The sequence below is a fragment of the Nicotiana tomentosiformis genome, chromosome 12 (assembly GCF_000390325.3).
Source record: "Nicotiana tomentosiformis chromosome 12, ASM39032v3, whole genome shotgun sequence".
Taxonomy (NCBI): domain Eukaryota; kingdom Viridiplantae; phylum Streptophyta; class Magnoliopsida; order Solanales; family Solanaceae; genus Nicotiana; species Nicotiana tomentosiformis.
Window position 1 is genome coordinate 114551722 of NC_090823.1, and position 17014 is coordinate 114568735.

General features: G+C 36.6%; 1 protein-coding gene, 2 long non-coding RNA genes and 1 pseudogene across 4 annotated transcripts; 2 read left to right on the forward strand and 2 right to left on the reverse strand.

Moving 5' to 3' along the window:
- Positions 1-6676: 6676 nt before the first annotated feature.
- On the reverse strand, positions 6677-7742 carry LOC104089276 (uncharacterized). Its single transcript, XR_011412631.1, has 3 exons — positions 7601-7742; positions 7369-7428; positions 6677-6959 (listed from the first exon to the last, which is right to left on the reverse strand). It is a non-coding gene; the product is annotated as an uncharacterized lncRNA (long non-coding RNA).
- Positions 7626-8644, forward strand: LOC104089275 (uncharacterized). The gene is made up of 2 exons (XM_009594126.4): positions 7626-8227; positions 8451-8644. Exons 1-2 carry the CDS (start codon positions 7703-7705, stop codon positions 8466-8468), a joined length of 543 nt encoding a protein of 180 aa, XP_009592421.1. The 5' UTR covers positions 7626-7702; the 3' UTR covers positions 8469-8644.
- A 49-nt stretch (positions 8645-8693) lies between these two features.
- LOC104089278 (uncharacterized) lies at positions 8694-14594 on the reverse strand. 2 transcript variants are annotated; one of them, XR_684730.4, is made up of 2 exons: positions 14126-14594; positions 8694-9833 (listed from the first exon to the last, which is right to left on the reverse strand). It is a non-coding gene; the product is annotated as an uncharacterized lncRNA (long non-coding RNA). The 2 variants fall into 2 exon arrangements; XR_004505129.2 differs by lacking the exon at positions 14126-14594 and adding an exon at positions 12809-13104.
- Positions 11414-13001, forward strand: LOC117272993 (uncharacterized protein ECU03_1610-like; annotated as a pseudogene).
- Positions 14595-17014: the final 2420 nt, after the last annotated feature.

Sequence of the window (17014 nt, forward strand, 5' to 3'; positions counted from 1 at the left end):
CCTATACTGAGTATTTTCCATCTATGTTGATTGTTTTGAGGTTTTATATACGTTGAGTGGAGCCTTGGGATATTTGTTGAGAAATTTATTGATTCTGCTACATATTTGGAATTTAGTTGTGGTCAGTGGCAAATTATGATATGAATTGTTGTATTGTATTGTGTTGTGGTTTAAACACTCTCCTTGATATTATTTATGCTTCCTATCTTGCTTGTTAATGATATACATGTGCTTGGTAAGGAAGAGTGTAAAGCACGAAGGGTGATGCCGTGTCATTTGAGAGTGTAAAGCACGAAGGGTGATGTCGTGCCATTTGAATTATATTATCATGTGAGGGAGAGTGTAAAGCACGAAGGGTGATGACGTGCCATTTGAGAGTGTAAAGCACAAAGGGTGATGCCGTGCCATTGAGAGTGCAAAGCACGAAGGGTAATGCCATGTCATTTCATTTATATTATCAGGTGAGGATGAGAGTAAAAGCACGAAGGATGATGTCGTGCCATTATTTTTATATTATCATATGTTCATGGCACGAAGGGTGTTTCCGTGCAGGCGAGGACGAGGGACATACATTATATTGTGATATCTTATGTTGTGTATATATATTCATGCCTTTATCTTGAGCTGTTATTGTGCACTTATGTTTTCTGTGTGACTTGTAGTCGTGGTCGTTGACTGTGTGCCTCCCACCTTACTTCTTTTATTGTTATTGGTATTTCTCCCACCTAGTTGGTACTGTTATATGTACGCACGGTGAGAAAGAGATAAATGCATGAAGGGTGTTGTCGTGCCAATTAATTTGATCTATATATATATATTAGGTGAGAATGAGATAAGTGCACGAAGGTATTGCCGTGCCATTTGATGTGATATATTAAATATATTTCTCACACCAGGAAAGTTAAATTGAGGTATCACATGGTGACTTTTACTTAAAAGATATTTATTTGAAGGAATTATATTTGAAAGAGATTTATTTGAAAGATATTTATTTGAAGGGAGTATATTCGAAGTATATTTATTAAAAAGGATTATATCCTAGAGATTTTTATTGAAAAACTTATAGATAAAGTATATATATTTTGAAAGACTTGATTAATTGGTTATACCTGAGTTTATTATTCATTTGAGCAATATTCATGGTGTTCCTGTTGCCTTGCTGTATAAATCACTAGTTGATTGTTATTGCTATCAGTGCTATTTGTTTTCTATTATTTTTGTATGTTATATTGCATAGGTTATTTGACTAGTGAGTGTCTTGACTGTACCTCGTCACTACTCTACTAAGGTTAGTCTTGATACTTACTGGGTACCAACCGTGGTGTACTCATACTACACTTCTGCATATTTTTGTGCAGAGCCAGGTATTGAAGATATCGGATTCGGAAAGAGATTTGAGTATGATTGTAAGAATTCAAGGTAGGACTGCTTGTTCATCGCAGTCCCTTGGAGTCTTTCCATCTTATTGTACTGTTAATTTCTTATTCGAATAGTATTGTACATTCGGTCCTCGAGATCATTCCATGTATTCAGTTAGAGTTCGTGACTTTATATTACCAGTCTTGAGAGGTTATTTGAATATTTCCGTTGTTGGTTTCGACATGTGTATTCGATTATCTATTTCAAAAAAAAATAATGGCTTGAATTGTGATTATAATCGGCTTACTTAGTGTTAGAGACTAAGTGCTATCATGACGCCGCTGGTGGAATTTTGGTCGTGACATGTCGCCACTTCAATTACCTAGCTCAAATAGGTCCAATAATTTGGAGAGCAGTGGCGCGCCTTCATTTCAAACTTCACCCTTTGCTATCTTCTTCACTTATATTCTCCCAAATTCTTCCGTATCGAAATATTTACTCTTGTCGACCTTGAAGATTATCATGATAGGGGGTAGTACAATAGATTCATAGCTGTTTCAATGCTCGAATTGGTTGAGCCTAGTGACTGTCCGTTCCCGGAGAGATAGAATTATACTCGTAAGTTTCTTTTGACTCTCTTAAATTGATTTTCTTCTGTTTTAAATTTTTTAATCGAGATTGATAACCTTGAATCTTGATCGAGACTCCGGCGGCTGATGAGGCTCAAGACCAGATTTTTTATATAGGCCGCTTAGTACGGAAGAAGAAGAGTACCATGGGTACTGATTCAGAGAATGTCCTTGTACTTCATCCAAAGAAAAGATACAACAAGGGAAGGAAAGAGCTTTCCGAGGATAGTCAGGGTAATCCCCGAATCAATCCCCAACCTACTCAAATTCTTCTCCAAGCTAGATGACATTTTTATTATCGTGGTGGATGGTAGAGAGAATTCTCTAATTATAGAAAGATATAAGTATTGCAAACACGTTTGTCTAAATATTATTCGGTACTATAGAAAATTTCTCCAAGTATTAATTTTATTTTGGCATTTTAAGAATTTGTCTAAGTGCTCATGTTTAGTGTTATAGACTAAATTATACATATATTTGGATGCATCGTTTTTTGTGATGTCTTAAAGTTGCACCTTTAGGTGTGTGACTTTTAAATAAAAAAGGGCCCTTTTATATTTTTTATACGTTATGTAGAGGACGTCTCCTCTTCACTTGAGCGTAAATAGGATTGATTGATCCAAGTAGACTTTTAGTCTAAGGAAGTAATGACCCCGATAGGATTTATAGGAGTATTAATCCTGGTAAGACATTGAGTCTAAGGGAATATTGATCCCGAATAAATGTATATCTTAGTAGATTTGGCCTGAAGAGATATTTAATATAATAAATCGTTAAGAAAGGCTTATATATTTAACTTGAATGACCGTTACCAAATCAACTATAAGTCACATGTTTGTTCAAAGTGAATTTTATTCCGGTGGTATATTTGCGTATATTGCTCTTAAAAAAGTGTCATTCTCGACTCGGACATAAAACGTTTTTTTTCTTATCGTGGGATTCTTGACTCTGACATGGAGTTCTCGTTCCTTTTCGTGCATGTGTAGCATATGTATTTTTGAATAACTGGTTCAACACTATTTGAAGTGTATATGCTTGATATGAGCAAGGCAACTGACTGAGTTTGAGATGGTGATAAATGAAGTCAGAATACTATCAGGAATTCTATCTCCAAAGGCAATCGACTGTTTGTATTACTGCTTATAATGTGAGGTCAGATTGACTAATCTTTAAGTATATGTAGTCCCCTAGTGTTCGAGTTTTGAGGTTGAGAACTCGAACACTAAAATCATAATTTGGCAGTCTCCAGTTTAATAGTCCCCAGTAAGATAGCTAGTTTCGATGTTGATGGACTTTTAAGTAATCCGGTTCTTAGAAAGGGAAACAAAGGGACGGTATCAGAGCTCTTTTTATCAAATATTTTTGACTATGGGTGAAAACTGCAGAGGTTCCGAAAATTATCGAGGATCATGTCATAATTTGATTTGAGCTAGTCATCTTGGCTTTGATGAGTTTTCGATTTAAAGCCTTTTTACCGGAGTAACTTTCACAACTCTCTTTATGAATTTCTCGCATCACATAATTTGTTTGTCTGGTTCCTTGGCATTTAGATTTGGGACCCTTGAATATTCTCCAATATAATTCTCCTTCAACAAGGCAGTATGGGGTGATGCATACTCGAAGTTGTCGAGACGCATGCTTGTCTTCGGGTGAAGTCTCATTCTGCAAGTAATTAATGAATTTATTATACCAATTCCAAATTAAATTAATCGAGCTTATCTCATTTTAATTGATGATAAATCAGGGATCGTCTAAATATGGGATGACCCGACCCCGAGATTGTTTGACCCGAAAATGATATTTTTCAATTAGAACCCGGAGTTGTTTCCGAATTCAGTGATATCAGCAGTAGATCCTAGACCACCACATCTGGCTCGGCTTTCTCGGGCGACATAGTTTCTTTGGTTGATTGATCACGAGTTGAGAATCACTTTTAACTCAATATTTTTGCTCCAAGTCCCCAAGCTAATTCGAGCTCTGTAACATATGCTTCATACTCGACTTCATTATTATTAATAAAATAAATTTTATGAATTGTCTAACTATGTCCTCGATAGGTGCATTAAGCATTGTCCCTAACCCTGGACTTTTAACATTTGCGGACCTAATCGTATAGAAGGCCCAAATCCCGAGAATTATCCTGGAGGCAACATGTACTTCCTTTTCAGCTTCCGATAATATGTTCGAGCTAAAATCAATCATGAAATATGCTAAAACTTGTGATTTTATAGTCGTACGTGGCTGAAAAATAATATAATATTCATTAAGTTCTACTACCCATTTAACTAGTATTCCTGACAGTTCGTATTTATGAAAAATGTTGCGTAATAAAAATATAGTGACTACGAGAATTGGGATGACGTTGAAAATAAAGCCTTAGGTTTAGTGCAGCTATTATTAATGCCAACTTCTCAAAACGTGAATACTTAATTTCTGTGTCTAAGAGTATTTTATAATATAGGAGATTGTGTACCTTTATCTTTTTGAACTAAGAATGTACTTACTGAGACCTCCAAGACAGCTTGGTATACGAACAATCATCCTCCTCCCCGGAGTTCTAAAAGCAATGGTGGGTTGATGTTAACTAGCGAGTTTGAATAATTTGACTTTACGGACTAAATCGAACTTTCGAAGTTTGGTAGCTTTATCTTTTATTATTTGACTCTGATTTTTTCTTTTGCTTAACCAGATTATAGCGCGGGTCAATATTGAGCATATAGGTTAGTACCTCCAATGGTCTACTTGTTGGCATGGGCAAGCAAAGCAATTTGCGTTAGCACGTAAAAATTTAATCAACTTACCTTTAAGTTCGAGGTCGAGTCTCGACCAACGTAAACTTTCCCATCCGAAAAGTCAATTATAGTTTCTCGTTCTTTAGCATTTGAGCTTGTGGCTTCTGATTTTTCGAATTAATAATTGTGTCGGAAAATATTTGTCTAATTGTCCATCTACGTTCGAGGTTCCTTCAATTAAGGCCCCCCTAGAATCTTGCAATTTAGCAAGGTGATTTCCTACCTGTTCGTTAAGGTCCAAATATGTTCCAGTCCCTAAAGAAAATCACGTATCTCTCTGCTCGAACCTGTTTTTCAGATTTCTGCGTTTAGATTTGGATCTCTTAGGAATTACCTCTGTTTGATCTCCGAACTTATTTTTCACTTTCGATTGAACTTCTGTCTTCCTCTATTTGGAGCTTCGAATTACCGGCCATAAATTTTATTCCTCAGTTCCGGGAAGGTCCGGTGTTGTTCTTCTAACTCCTTCAATTAGATTCGGAATCACCTCCGCTTGGTCTCCGAACCTATTTTGGGACATCCTATTAGTGTCGATTCAACTTACCTTGTCTTCTTCTGTTTGAAGCCCGGTGCTATAATGGTTATGCATATCATTCTCGTGAGATAGTTGAAAATTTTCGGAAGTGTTTTTTCCTCTCATTATGTTCCTTGATCTGTTCCTATAAGGTTAAAACTAAACTTTAGAAATCGAAATTATCTGGTGTAGCTTAACCTCCTATTTTGGAACTGTTTGGCGAAAATCCGTTATAATTAATTCTGGTACTAATAGTTACGTTACCAATATGTCTAGTATTGATGTCCATTCTTTTTTTTCGTTGCTTACCTATCATTATCGTGACTATTCTTCCATTTTTATTTTGCCTGGTAAAGCCATCTCTAACTCGGTTGTCCTCAAATATGTTGATTGGCAAATTTCGGCCATGATAGAGGTTTAAACTGAAAACAAGCGAAAATTAAATAAAGTTATTAGTATCTTTGGATGAATAGAAAATTTGCTTGAGTTCCCGGTAAGAAACCAAACTGTTTAACCCAAGAATAATTTTCAAGGTCAAAGCAATTAATTTTATATGACGGGCCACAAGCAACCGATTCAGTCCGAAAGATATAAATTTTCGTTAATACATCATGATAGAGAAGTGAAAAATAAATTCAATGATTGATAATATAATAAAAATAAAATAGAGAAAAAATAATTCTTATTTAATGATCCTTGATAGCTTGATGAGCCGAACAGAGATTGAGGAGCTGAACTATGACAAACTTGGGAGCAAGTTTCTATGAATTAAAATGTATAGAATTGTAGAGAAGAAAATTAGATGATTACAATGGTGGTAAAGCATGTCTATTTATAGGACTAGATCTAGGTAACCATTCTCCTTGAATTATGGATCCATTATGAGCATTTACTCAATCCATATGTTACTTTTGGAAGACATGTAACAGTTGAGTATATGCTGAAATTTCATAACTGATGAGTTAATTCAGTAACTGATGAGTCAATCTCGTACCCATTGAGCCAATCATGTACCTATTGAGTCAATTTTGTAATTGATTGCCTTATTCTGCCCGTTACAACCATTTATTGCATTTATTATACGTTACATAATTGATTTGTAACTTATGGCGTAATGATAGTAAATTCCGTATAATTCGGGATTAATTAATTTTTTCCTCATTTGTAATTATGAACTATTCACTTTACCTGATAGGGGGTTATTCTATGATGATCAAATTCGAGACTAATAGACACGGTACGAGAATGTTCCTGAGGATGTTTCACATATCATCTTTACACGTCATTCATCACTTTTCTAATAACTTTACTGATACGTGTCACTATTTAATAGACCCATGTGACGAGTCTATTTTTCACTAATACAAATATCGCGTGGAATCTAATTTTGAATTTAAAACTATGATTCATCTAATTCAATACCTTAGAATCATACTCAATTTGAATTATTTATTCTTGTTTTTTTTTAATCAATCGATTTATTATAAATTTAATTTTCTTTAAACGAATAACAGAATAGGTTTCGCTCGGCAACCAATGACCAATAGAAGCAATGAACAATAAACGATATAGCTCCCAACCAATGACGTTACTCGACTCGAGTCGGTTATAACAAACTCTGTTGGGCGCGATTCAACTAATATCAGCTCGGCTCCATGCCAAGACCTACAATCCAGAAGAAGCAATGAGAAACAAAGAGACGATAAAACTTGTAATGGGTCCATACAGGGAAAATAGAGAACTTCACTTCTCAATTGGCCCTTCTTAAACATGTAGATATTAAGTGAATCTTTTATGTACCAACTTCGATCAAAATTGGGTAATATCAGAAAAGATGTTTGTACCTTTGTAAATTCGACGAGCACTTTTTTTTTTTTTAAGAAAAAAAACAAAACATATTTATATAATTCAGATAAGTCCCTCAAGCTTAATTTCAATGCTCTAAATATGATGTCAATGTAAAACAAATTCCACATTCGGAAAGATGCAATTTCAAAACTTCAGCTATTGAAGAGGCAGAAATTACAGGCAATTTAGATAAGTTACATATGAAACTATATGGTGGAGTGCCTACCTTTCAGGACTATATGATCACTTGTCCGGAATTTTCTTTCAATGATGCTAGCGCCATATTCTTAGAAATAGTCCAAAAGACCAGTAGTGGGAAAATAGAACAAATCAATAGAAAACAAATTATCTCAAGGAATAGAATAGATGCTCATCAACTTGGCCATTTCCAACAAAGAGATTCAAAGATGATTGAGATTTGAGTGGGTGATTGAAGGAGTAAAGAGAAGTATTCTTACCATCACAACTGCTATAAATAGTGTTCATCAGCAGACCAATTTCAAGCAAGCAAGGCATAAGAAGCTTGAACCCTTAAAAGAGTCAGTTTTCAGTCATATTCAATGGCATCACTTCAGTGCCAGAAGCCCGCTCAACATGCCCCATCCACTGTCTGTCAAAAGACCACCACTGTGACATGCCACAAGGCTAACAATGAGCACCACTCTTATGCTGACAAGATGAAAGATATGACCGGCAAAATGTTTCACCATGACAATCACAATCATCAATCTGCGTGCCATGGCACCAAAACTCAGCAATCTGCTGCATGCCATGGCACCAAAACTAACCAATCTGCATGCCATGGCACCAAAACTAACCAATCTGCATGCCATGGTACCAAAACTCAGCAATCTGCTGCATGCCATGGCACCAAAACTCACCAATCTGCTGCATGCCACGGCACAAGTGCAACTGCTGCACATGCTGGGGCTTGTGGAAAGAAAAAGGAAGGGAATTTCATGCATAAGATGCGTGATCAAATGAGAAGCAGGAGGAAGAACAAGGACGGAAATTGCAGCGATGGCAGTGACAGCAGCAGCAGCAGCAGTGATGAGAGCGACAATGAAAACTGCGGAAGGACCACGGTATAATCATTGTTAATATCTGCGTGAAGGGCAAAAATTTTAAAGGTTGTAGGGAACAATGATATGCATTATAAGATAATTAATGAGGATAAGTAATGCCTACAAGGTGTATTAATAGGTTAACACAAATGCTCTAACTTGAAAACTTGGGTACATGCTCCTCTCCCCAAGAATAGAGAACGATATCCTGAAGCCTAATAATTATGTTATCTTGGTTTTGCAGAAGAGAGGGAACTGCTGATGAAGTAAGCTACGGACCTCAGACAAGTAAGAGGCAGAAGCTATACAATAAGGAACTTCTGCTGCTCAGTGAATGCTGTACTTTATTTAAGAGAAAGAGCTCTCTGTTTGACTCTGTATCTATTACTGTGTGTGTGTGAAGTGTGTTCCATGAATAAATGCTAATAGGTTTATGTATTTACACTATGTCAACTTGTCCACCAACAAAAGATGGTTAGTTGTCTCATTGTGGGAAAATTAAATGGACTACTAACGAGTACAGTAACGGCAATGTAGAGGAAAGAAAAAATCAGCCGCAGTAACACATAACCATATAAATCCTTTTCTAGCATATATATGGACGAACTTTTCGTACAATCAATGTCGCAGAGTTATGTTCTCCTTTCTCAGGTTAAACTGTAGGCAACAAAGCTATTGAAGAAGCAATTAATTAGTAATAAAGCAAGTTCTGTCTTCTTGCAGATAGTTGATGTGTTTTAAGACTTAAAAGGGCTCAAGGTATCCAGGAAACTCGACATAAATCTGCAGAAACCAAACAAAGGCTTTGTAAGAGAAGCAGCTAATGCATCCGTAGCATCATGTGCGATATCTGACACTATATCATGACTTTAAAGGCCAGCGAAAGATATTTCTTTTGTAACAACAGAAATGCTTTAGTTCACAAAGTCCACTCGCCCACCCCCCAAAAAAAGCAAGACAAAAAAAGAAAAGAAAAGCAATGCAGAAAAGAGACAGAAAAAACTAACTGCGCAGCCACTAAGCGAGGGAGAAAGAGAAAGTATATATTGAAATAGATCAATTCCACTTGATTCTGTAAGAGCTTATTGTGCTGCATTTACAATAACAGTATAGGGGATATATCCATATTCGTAGAAGTCAAGAAGCAAAGAGGTGGGAAGAAACACCAAGAAGTTCAGCTAATTACCAAAAAGGAAAAGAAACCCATAACTGGTGACTTTGTTTTGAGAAAGAAAATAGAGTACAATATAAACCCATTACTGGTGATTAGCAGCACCGAAATGGAGATAATTTTCCATAGATTCCATAGAGCCAAATCTAAAAATCAGCACATATGTTTACTACCTACGACACTCGACTCAATGGAGAACAATGTAATGGAACCATTTGGAAAAAAAAATGTACTATAGCAATTGCAATGCATTCCTTGAAAAAGTAGTAGTTAATTTCGAGCCTTCATTTGTACTCTAAATGAAAATAAGGTCTGCATTGCTTCTTCAGCTTTGAGAAACTTACATTCCAATCCTTCTTTCCAAGATGTTGATTTGCAAGATGTCAGTAGTGGAACTCACATATCTTTTACCATGCCGGTCTGTGAAATGGGACTTCTCAAGACTTCTTAGATTTGCTGAAACAGAGGAAGCATATACATCTAGAGTTTCAAAAGGACAAGAACTTGTCTTATAACTTTCTTGAGAAACAGAAATGACATCTTGGGATAGCTATAGGTCAAGTGCATTAGGCACTTATTGGTATGATATATTTTTGGATGTCATCAAATGCTTAGAAGGAAGCAAGAATACACGCATAAAAATAAAATTATTTCAAAGAATAGAATAGGTGCTCTTCAACTTTTAGTCTTTAGCACAAAAGGAGATTAAAATTAACAATCCCTCCACTGACTCGTGCTCCTATAACAGACATTTATATAATTTCAAACTTGAGAATTTTATCGATGACTGCAGAAAGATTAAGACACAAAACACAAGCATAATCTTTTGTTAGGGTTCCACAAATATGTTATATGATGCAGTACCAGCAATAATGACATATAAAACCAGGGTCTAACTTCCACAACGGCTAGCTACCATGTTCTTGCCAAACTTAGGAGAACTAGCGGAGATGAGTCATCACAACCATTTACTCACGTATTCGGGGAGACAGAACAGGATCTTTTCTTATAACTAGAAAAGGGAGGTCACCTTCTATGTATAGAAAAGCCTGTCCATCACAGACCAATAGCTAACTGAGTCTCGCTTATCCAAACACACACAATTAACTTAATAATAAGGTCTCGTATATTTTCATCACATCTCGCCGAGCCACTATACTTTCCTGCCCATATCAATCAATGTAAAGTCCAATTTCCAACATACTCGTACTTATTAGATGTCGTTGATGAGAGTGGGAAACAATATTTTTTCCAAAAGTTTTAGTTTTAAGAAAATCATTTTGAGAAAGACACAAGCCTCTATAGCTTTCACATTACTGACATAGCCAAGGATAAAATGACCTATAGTAATCCATCCACTCTCAATGAAAAACACGATCATTGAATCATAGTAGACATCACATTAGTCCAAGGTGAGATTTTCTCTGATGAGATATGCTACAGTTTGCATCAACATCGATGAAACCTGTGCATTAAGTATATCATCACTTTCTAATCAAGGTGAATATTGAATAGAACTACACATCTTAGAAAGTTTTTGACCCTCTAACTGAGATAATAACCATTTCACCTCAACAGATATTCTGCGTGCCGTATCTGGGATAATCAAGGTCACAAGCAATTTTGAAGAGGTCTATTTGCAAGCACTTTAGCAAAAAATTATATGAAATTACGTTGTACCTTTCAGACCAATACTCATATTTTCACTAAAGGGAAAAATGAACAAGCATAAATCACTAGGGCAGAGCTTGGGCTACATGTCATTTATCTATACTTTTCTTTCTGTTATTCCAGTGTCATGTATGTGGATATAGCCAAAAGTCCAGTAGTGGGAAAATAGAATAATTAATAAACAAAATTATCTACCGAATAGAATAGATGCTCATCAAATTGGCCATTTCCAGAAAAAAGATTCAAAGATGATAGAGTGGCTGATGTAAGGAGTAAGGAGAAATATTCCCACCACCAAAAACTGCTATATATACGCGCTCAAAAAAACCAGTAATTTCAAGCAAGCAAGTGATAAGAAGCTTGAACCCTTTGAATAATACTCTTAAAATAGTCAGTTTCAGTCATATTCAATGGCATCACTTCAGTGCCACAAGCCCGCTCAACACGCCCCATCCACTGTCTGTCAAAAAACCACCACAGTGACTTGCCACAAGGCCAACAATGAGCACTACTCTGTCGCTGACAAAATGAAAGATATGACTGGCAAAATGTTTCACCATGACAATCACAATCATCAATCTGCCTGCCACGGCACAAAAACTCAACAATCTACATGCCATGGCACAAAAACTCAACAAACTGCTGCATGCCATGGCACCAAGACTCAGCAATTTGCTGCAAGCCATGGCACCAAAACTCAACAAACTGCATGCCATGGCACAAGTGCAACTGCTGCACATGCTGGGGCTTGTGGAAGAAAAAGGAAGGCAATTTCATGCACAAGATGCGTGATCAAAGGAGAAGCAGGAGGAACAGGAACAAGGACGGAAGTTGCAGCGATGGTAGTGACAGCAGCAGCAGCAGCAGCAGCGATGAGAGCGACAATGAAAACTGTGGAAGGACCAAGGTATAACCATTATCTATATTTGAGCTATCGCTAAGAATGCTACAGCCAGACAGAACATGGTATACTTTCACTAGTAGTGCAGTAGAAAGTTGCATAGAGCATTAGAACCTTACAAATTGCGTGACAATATAATTAAAGTGGATAGCTAAGGCCTACTTAGGTTTGATTTGAACTTAAGTCCTGTGAACTGGTAGTGGATAGGCTTTATATACCATCGGGGGCGGAGCTACAGTAGTGGGTGCGGGTTCGGGCGAACCAGTGATTTTTTCCGGAACCCTGTATTTGTATTGTAATATTTACTAAATCTATATAAATATATACTGTCGAACCTAGTAACAAAAGGTCTTGGTTCAACGGTAATGGCCGTAGGTTCGTTGGAAAAGATGGGGTTCGATTCCCGTTGAAAGCAGTGTTTTATTTTAAAATTTAGAACACACAAACTTCAAACCTAGCTCCGCCTCATATTAAATTGACCTACAATAACATATAACTCTTCACAGGAAGTCAAGATATGGTAACCTGAAAAATAGTGTAATAACTTGTTATAATCAATCTAGTGTAAGAGTTCCTTACAGTTCAATGTATATAACTAAAAGGGTTAAACCAAATACTCTGCCTGGAAAGGGTTGGGTATAAATCACTGAAGGGCATATATATGCACCTTCCACAATATTCACTATCAGTAAGCTCAACAGAGGAATACAAGCTCCTCTCCCCAAGCAAAAAGAGAAAGATATTCCCTATTCCAGTTATCTTGCAATCTAAGTATCGTATCTTGTTTTTGCAGAAGAGAGGGAGCTGCTGATGAAGTAAGATGCATAACTCAAACAAATAAGAGGCAGAAGCAATATACCTGATAAGGAACATCTGTTTCTCAGTGAATCCTGTACTTCATCTAAGAAAAGAGTGAGGGCTATGCTCTATCTGTCTCTGCGGCAGTGTGTGTTTGTTTGTGTGTGTGAGGTGTGCTCCATGAATAAATGCTACTTCAATAGCATTATGTATTTATCATTTACCTACAAAAGAGAAAATGTTATGATGGTGAAGTTATTGTGTTATCTTTAAATTTAATAATTATTTTTGTGTTGTAAGACCTTAAATAGCACCATTCAGTTTTTTTTGACTTGGGTGCGTAGTCCGTAAATTTTTCTGGAAAGTTTTTACGTTAAAAATTGATTAAAATGTGAAATAGAGTTTTAAAACTCAATTGGATTAATTTTGGTCAATATTTTGAGTAAACAGACCCAGATCAGTGTTTTGATAGTTTTGGTAGGCCTGTATCGTAATTTGGGACTTGAACGTATGCCCGAAATCGAATTCGGAGGTTCCTAGCTCGAGTTATCACATGTTGTCGAAATTTTTAAGTTTAAAGGTTTAATGACTTAAAAGATTTGACTAATATTTGACTTTGTTGATATCGGGTCCGTATTTTGGTTCCGGAACCTGATGTAGCTCCATTACTATATTTATGACTTGTCTGTCAAATTTGGTGAGAAACGGAGTTGGTTTGACGTGATTCGGACGTCCGGTTGTTAAAATAGAAATTCTAAAGTTTTCTTAAAAATTTCATTTGATTTGGTGTCCGATTCATAGTTCTAGACATTATTTTGGTATTTTGATCATGCGAGCAAGTTCGTATGATATTTTTGGACTTGTGTGCATGTACGGTTTAGAGCCCCGAGGGCTCGGGTGAGTTTCGGATAGCCTACGGACCTTTTGAACTTTGGAAAAATCTGGTTTTTGAGCTTCAGCTGTCATCTGGTGCATGGTGCTTCGCCATCGCGAAGCCATTCCCGCGATCGCGAAGAGGAAATTGTAAACCGTGATTTTTACCCTTCGCGTTCGCGAAGATAGGCACGCGATCGCGGAAGGTAGCTCCCATTGCACCGCGAATGCGTAGAGTTGATCGCGTCCGTGAAGAGAAAATGAGGCACAAGCTAGGGCACTCAAATTTGTTCTTCGCGTTCGCATGAAGTGGTCCGTGATCGCGAAGTCTGCGGAGTTATGCTTCGCGTTCGCGTAGTGCAAATTGGCAGCCTGTGCAAGTTGTGCTTCACTATCGCGAAGCCTTCGCGAAAAGTAAAATAGACCTGGGCAGAAAGTGTTCTATGCTATCGCGAACGAATTTTCGCGATCACGATGAGTAGAAACCTGGACAACAGAAATGTACCTATAGGAAGCTTCCTCTAACTTCCGTGGCGCTTGTCATCGTCCAGAATCAGTTGTACCCGTCTTTTTTTTTTTTTTCAATCTCAATACCTAGATATTCTTCAACTTGGATTTTTCTTCCTTTTGATATCTATTTTTCTCGATTCTGTTTGTTTCTCCTTGACCATCGGTAATTGAAATGCACATTTCAATAAGGACTACAGATGAGACAAGAAAATACTTGGCGAATCAGAGAACGATTATCTTTGTTTCCAGAAACCTGCTAAACAATCGAACAAATTTAGCTCGTTGATTGATATTTGTTTCTGTTTATAGTCTTTTAGTTTTATCGGTTCTTAAACCGTGATATAATATCTCTATTTCGGCTTTCCGTCTTTTCTAAAGTTCTTAATCAAGTATTATTAAGAATTTCTCAAGCTTCTCTCGTTCTCATGTTATTCATGCTTGCTTTGATTTCAAGACTATATACCTTTTCCCCAGAAGTTTTACTATACGAGACACAAAATATTATTTATGCGATACTAGTTTATTGACGAGTAGACTCATTTCCTACTTGCTTATTTTAAAATATAAACTAAAAAAGATAATATTTAAATCTTATTTTTTCTTAATTAGATGCTTAGCTGATGGACAATAAAAGAAAATTAAAAAAGAAAAAAAATCTCCTAAAATCGGTGATCATGGGAATGATAACAAAGTCGGCGGATATTCTTTCATTATATTATTAGATCTCCTCTATCATAATAATAAAAGAAAATTAACTGAAAATCTTGCATTTTAGGATCCATTCTACGATGAAGAATAAGAGAGTTTTTGATCAATATTGTCCCTTATCTTTGAGGGTAGGTCTATTTTTGTCCCTCAAATATAGTTGTGAGCATATTTAGTCCCTTAAGTATGCTAAAGTGGAGTACCTTTAGTCTCACTGACATAATGTATTCAAAAACTAACAGTGTTACCCAACTCTGATTAATGAAGCAAATCTTCTGCTCTGAAACAAAACGTTTCCTCTCATTTTATTAAATAACGCAAATTATTATTTTAATTCCTCATTTTTAGATAATGTCTTCTAAAATTTTGACCTTGAAAATATCCCCTTCTGTGTCAGTTTTCAATGAGAAAATGACACTGTATAGCCGCTGTAAAAATAATAGCCGAAAAAAGTATAAAATTTATATATATATATATATATATATATATATATATGTGTGTGTGTGTGTGTGGATGAAATAATGGTGATCTGTCCCATGTGTTAGATTTTAGCTCAGTCCAATTGGACAAAGATTTGACTTATGAGGAGGAGCCGGTAGCTATTCTAGCCCGGCAGGTCCGACAGTTGAGGTCTAAATGCTATCCCTCAGGTCGGGTGCAATGGAGAGGTCAACCAATTGAGACAGCTACCTGGGAGTCCGAGCTGGACATACGGAGTAGATATCCCCACCTTTTCACCAGCTCAGGTATTTTTCTAACTACGTTCGAGGACGAACGCTTGTTTTAGAGGTGGAGAATGTGATGACCCAATATGTCATCTTTAATTTTAAATATTCATTTATGTGCTTTGAGATCTCGAAAAGTACTATTCAACATTCCTTGACTTGCGTGCACATTCCGTAAAGTTTTTTGGAAAGTTTTTATATAAAAAATTGATTAAAATGTGAAATATAGCTTTAAAACTCAACTGAGTTGACTTCGGTCAATATTTTGAGCCAACGGACCAGGACCAATGTTTTGACAGTTCCTGTAGGTCCGTATCGTGATTTGGGACTTGGTCGTATTCCCGGAATCGAATTCGAAGGTCCCTAGCTCAAATTATCGGTATTTAACAGAAACTAAAAATTTAAAGGTTTAAGGATTCCTAATTGGTCATAATTGGGTTTTTATTGATACCGGGTCCCGATTTAGATTATGAGAGTTCGATCAGCTTCGTAACAATATTTATGACTTATGTACAAAATTTGAAGTTATTCTGAGGTACGTAGGCACATTTTACGTTAGTTTTAGAAAACAATAAATAAAAGGTTTGATTTTATAAAGCTTGAATTTCTAAAGTTTGACCGGAGATTTGACTTTTGAGCAAACGACCCCGGAATGAAATTTTGATGATTCCAATAGCTTCGTATGGTGATTTCGGACTTAGGCGTTGTAATGACTCGGCCGGTCGTTTCGAGAGTTATATCCTTGTTTTTCCCATTTCTACTTCTTTTTATGTTATTCAGCTATATTATATTATATTGGGTTAGTTGGTTTGGGTCCGGAGTGGTTTCAGAGTAAATTGAGATACTTAGTCTCTTAAGTAGAAACTTAAGTTGGAAAGGTCAACCGGATATTAACCTATGTGTAAACGATCTCGGATTCAAATTCTGTTAATTACAATAGCTCCGTATGGTGATTTTGGGCTTAGAAGCGTGTCCGAAATATCATTTAGAGGTCCGTAGAGGAATTAGGCTTGAAATGCCGAAAGTTTAATTTTTGAGAAGTTTGACCGGGGGGTTGACTTATTGATATCGGGGCCGAAATCCGATTCTGAAAATTAGAATACCTTTGTTATGTTATTTATGACTTGTGTGCAAAATTTGAGGTCAATCGGACGTGGTTTGATAGGTTCCGGAGTCGTTTGTAGAAATTAGAAATTTTAAAGTTCATTAGGCATGAATTGGGGTATAATTCATGGTTTTATCGTTGTTTGAGGTGATTTGAGAGTTTGACTAAGTCCGTATGATGTTTTAGGACTTGTTGGTATATTTGGTTAAGGTCCCGAGGGGCTCGGGTGAATTTCGGATTGTTAACGGGTTGGATTATGGACTTGGAACTCTGCTGGAATTTTTCTGATGCACTATGTGGTTTCCTTCATCGCGTTCGCGAGTGGAGCCTCACGTTCGCGAAGAGTAAC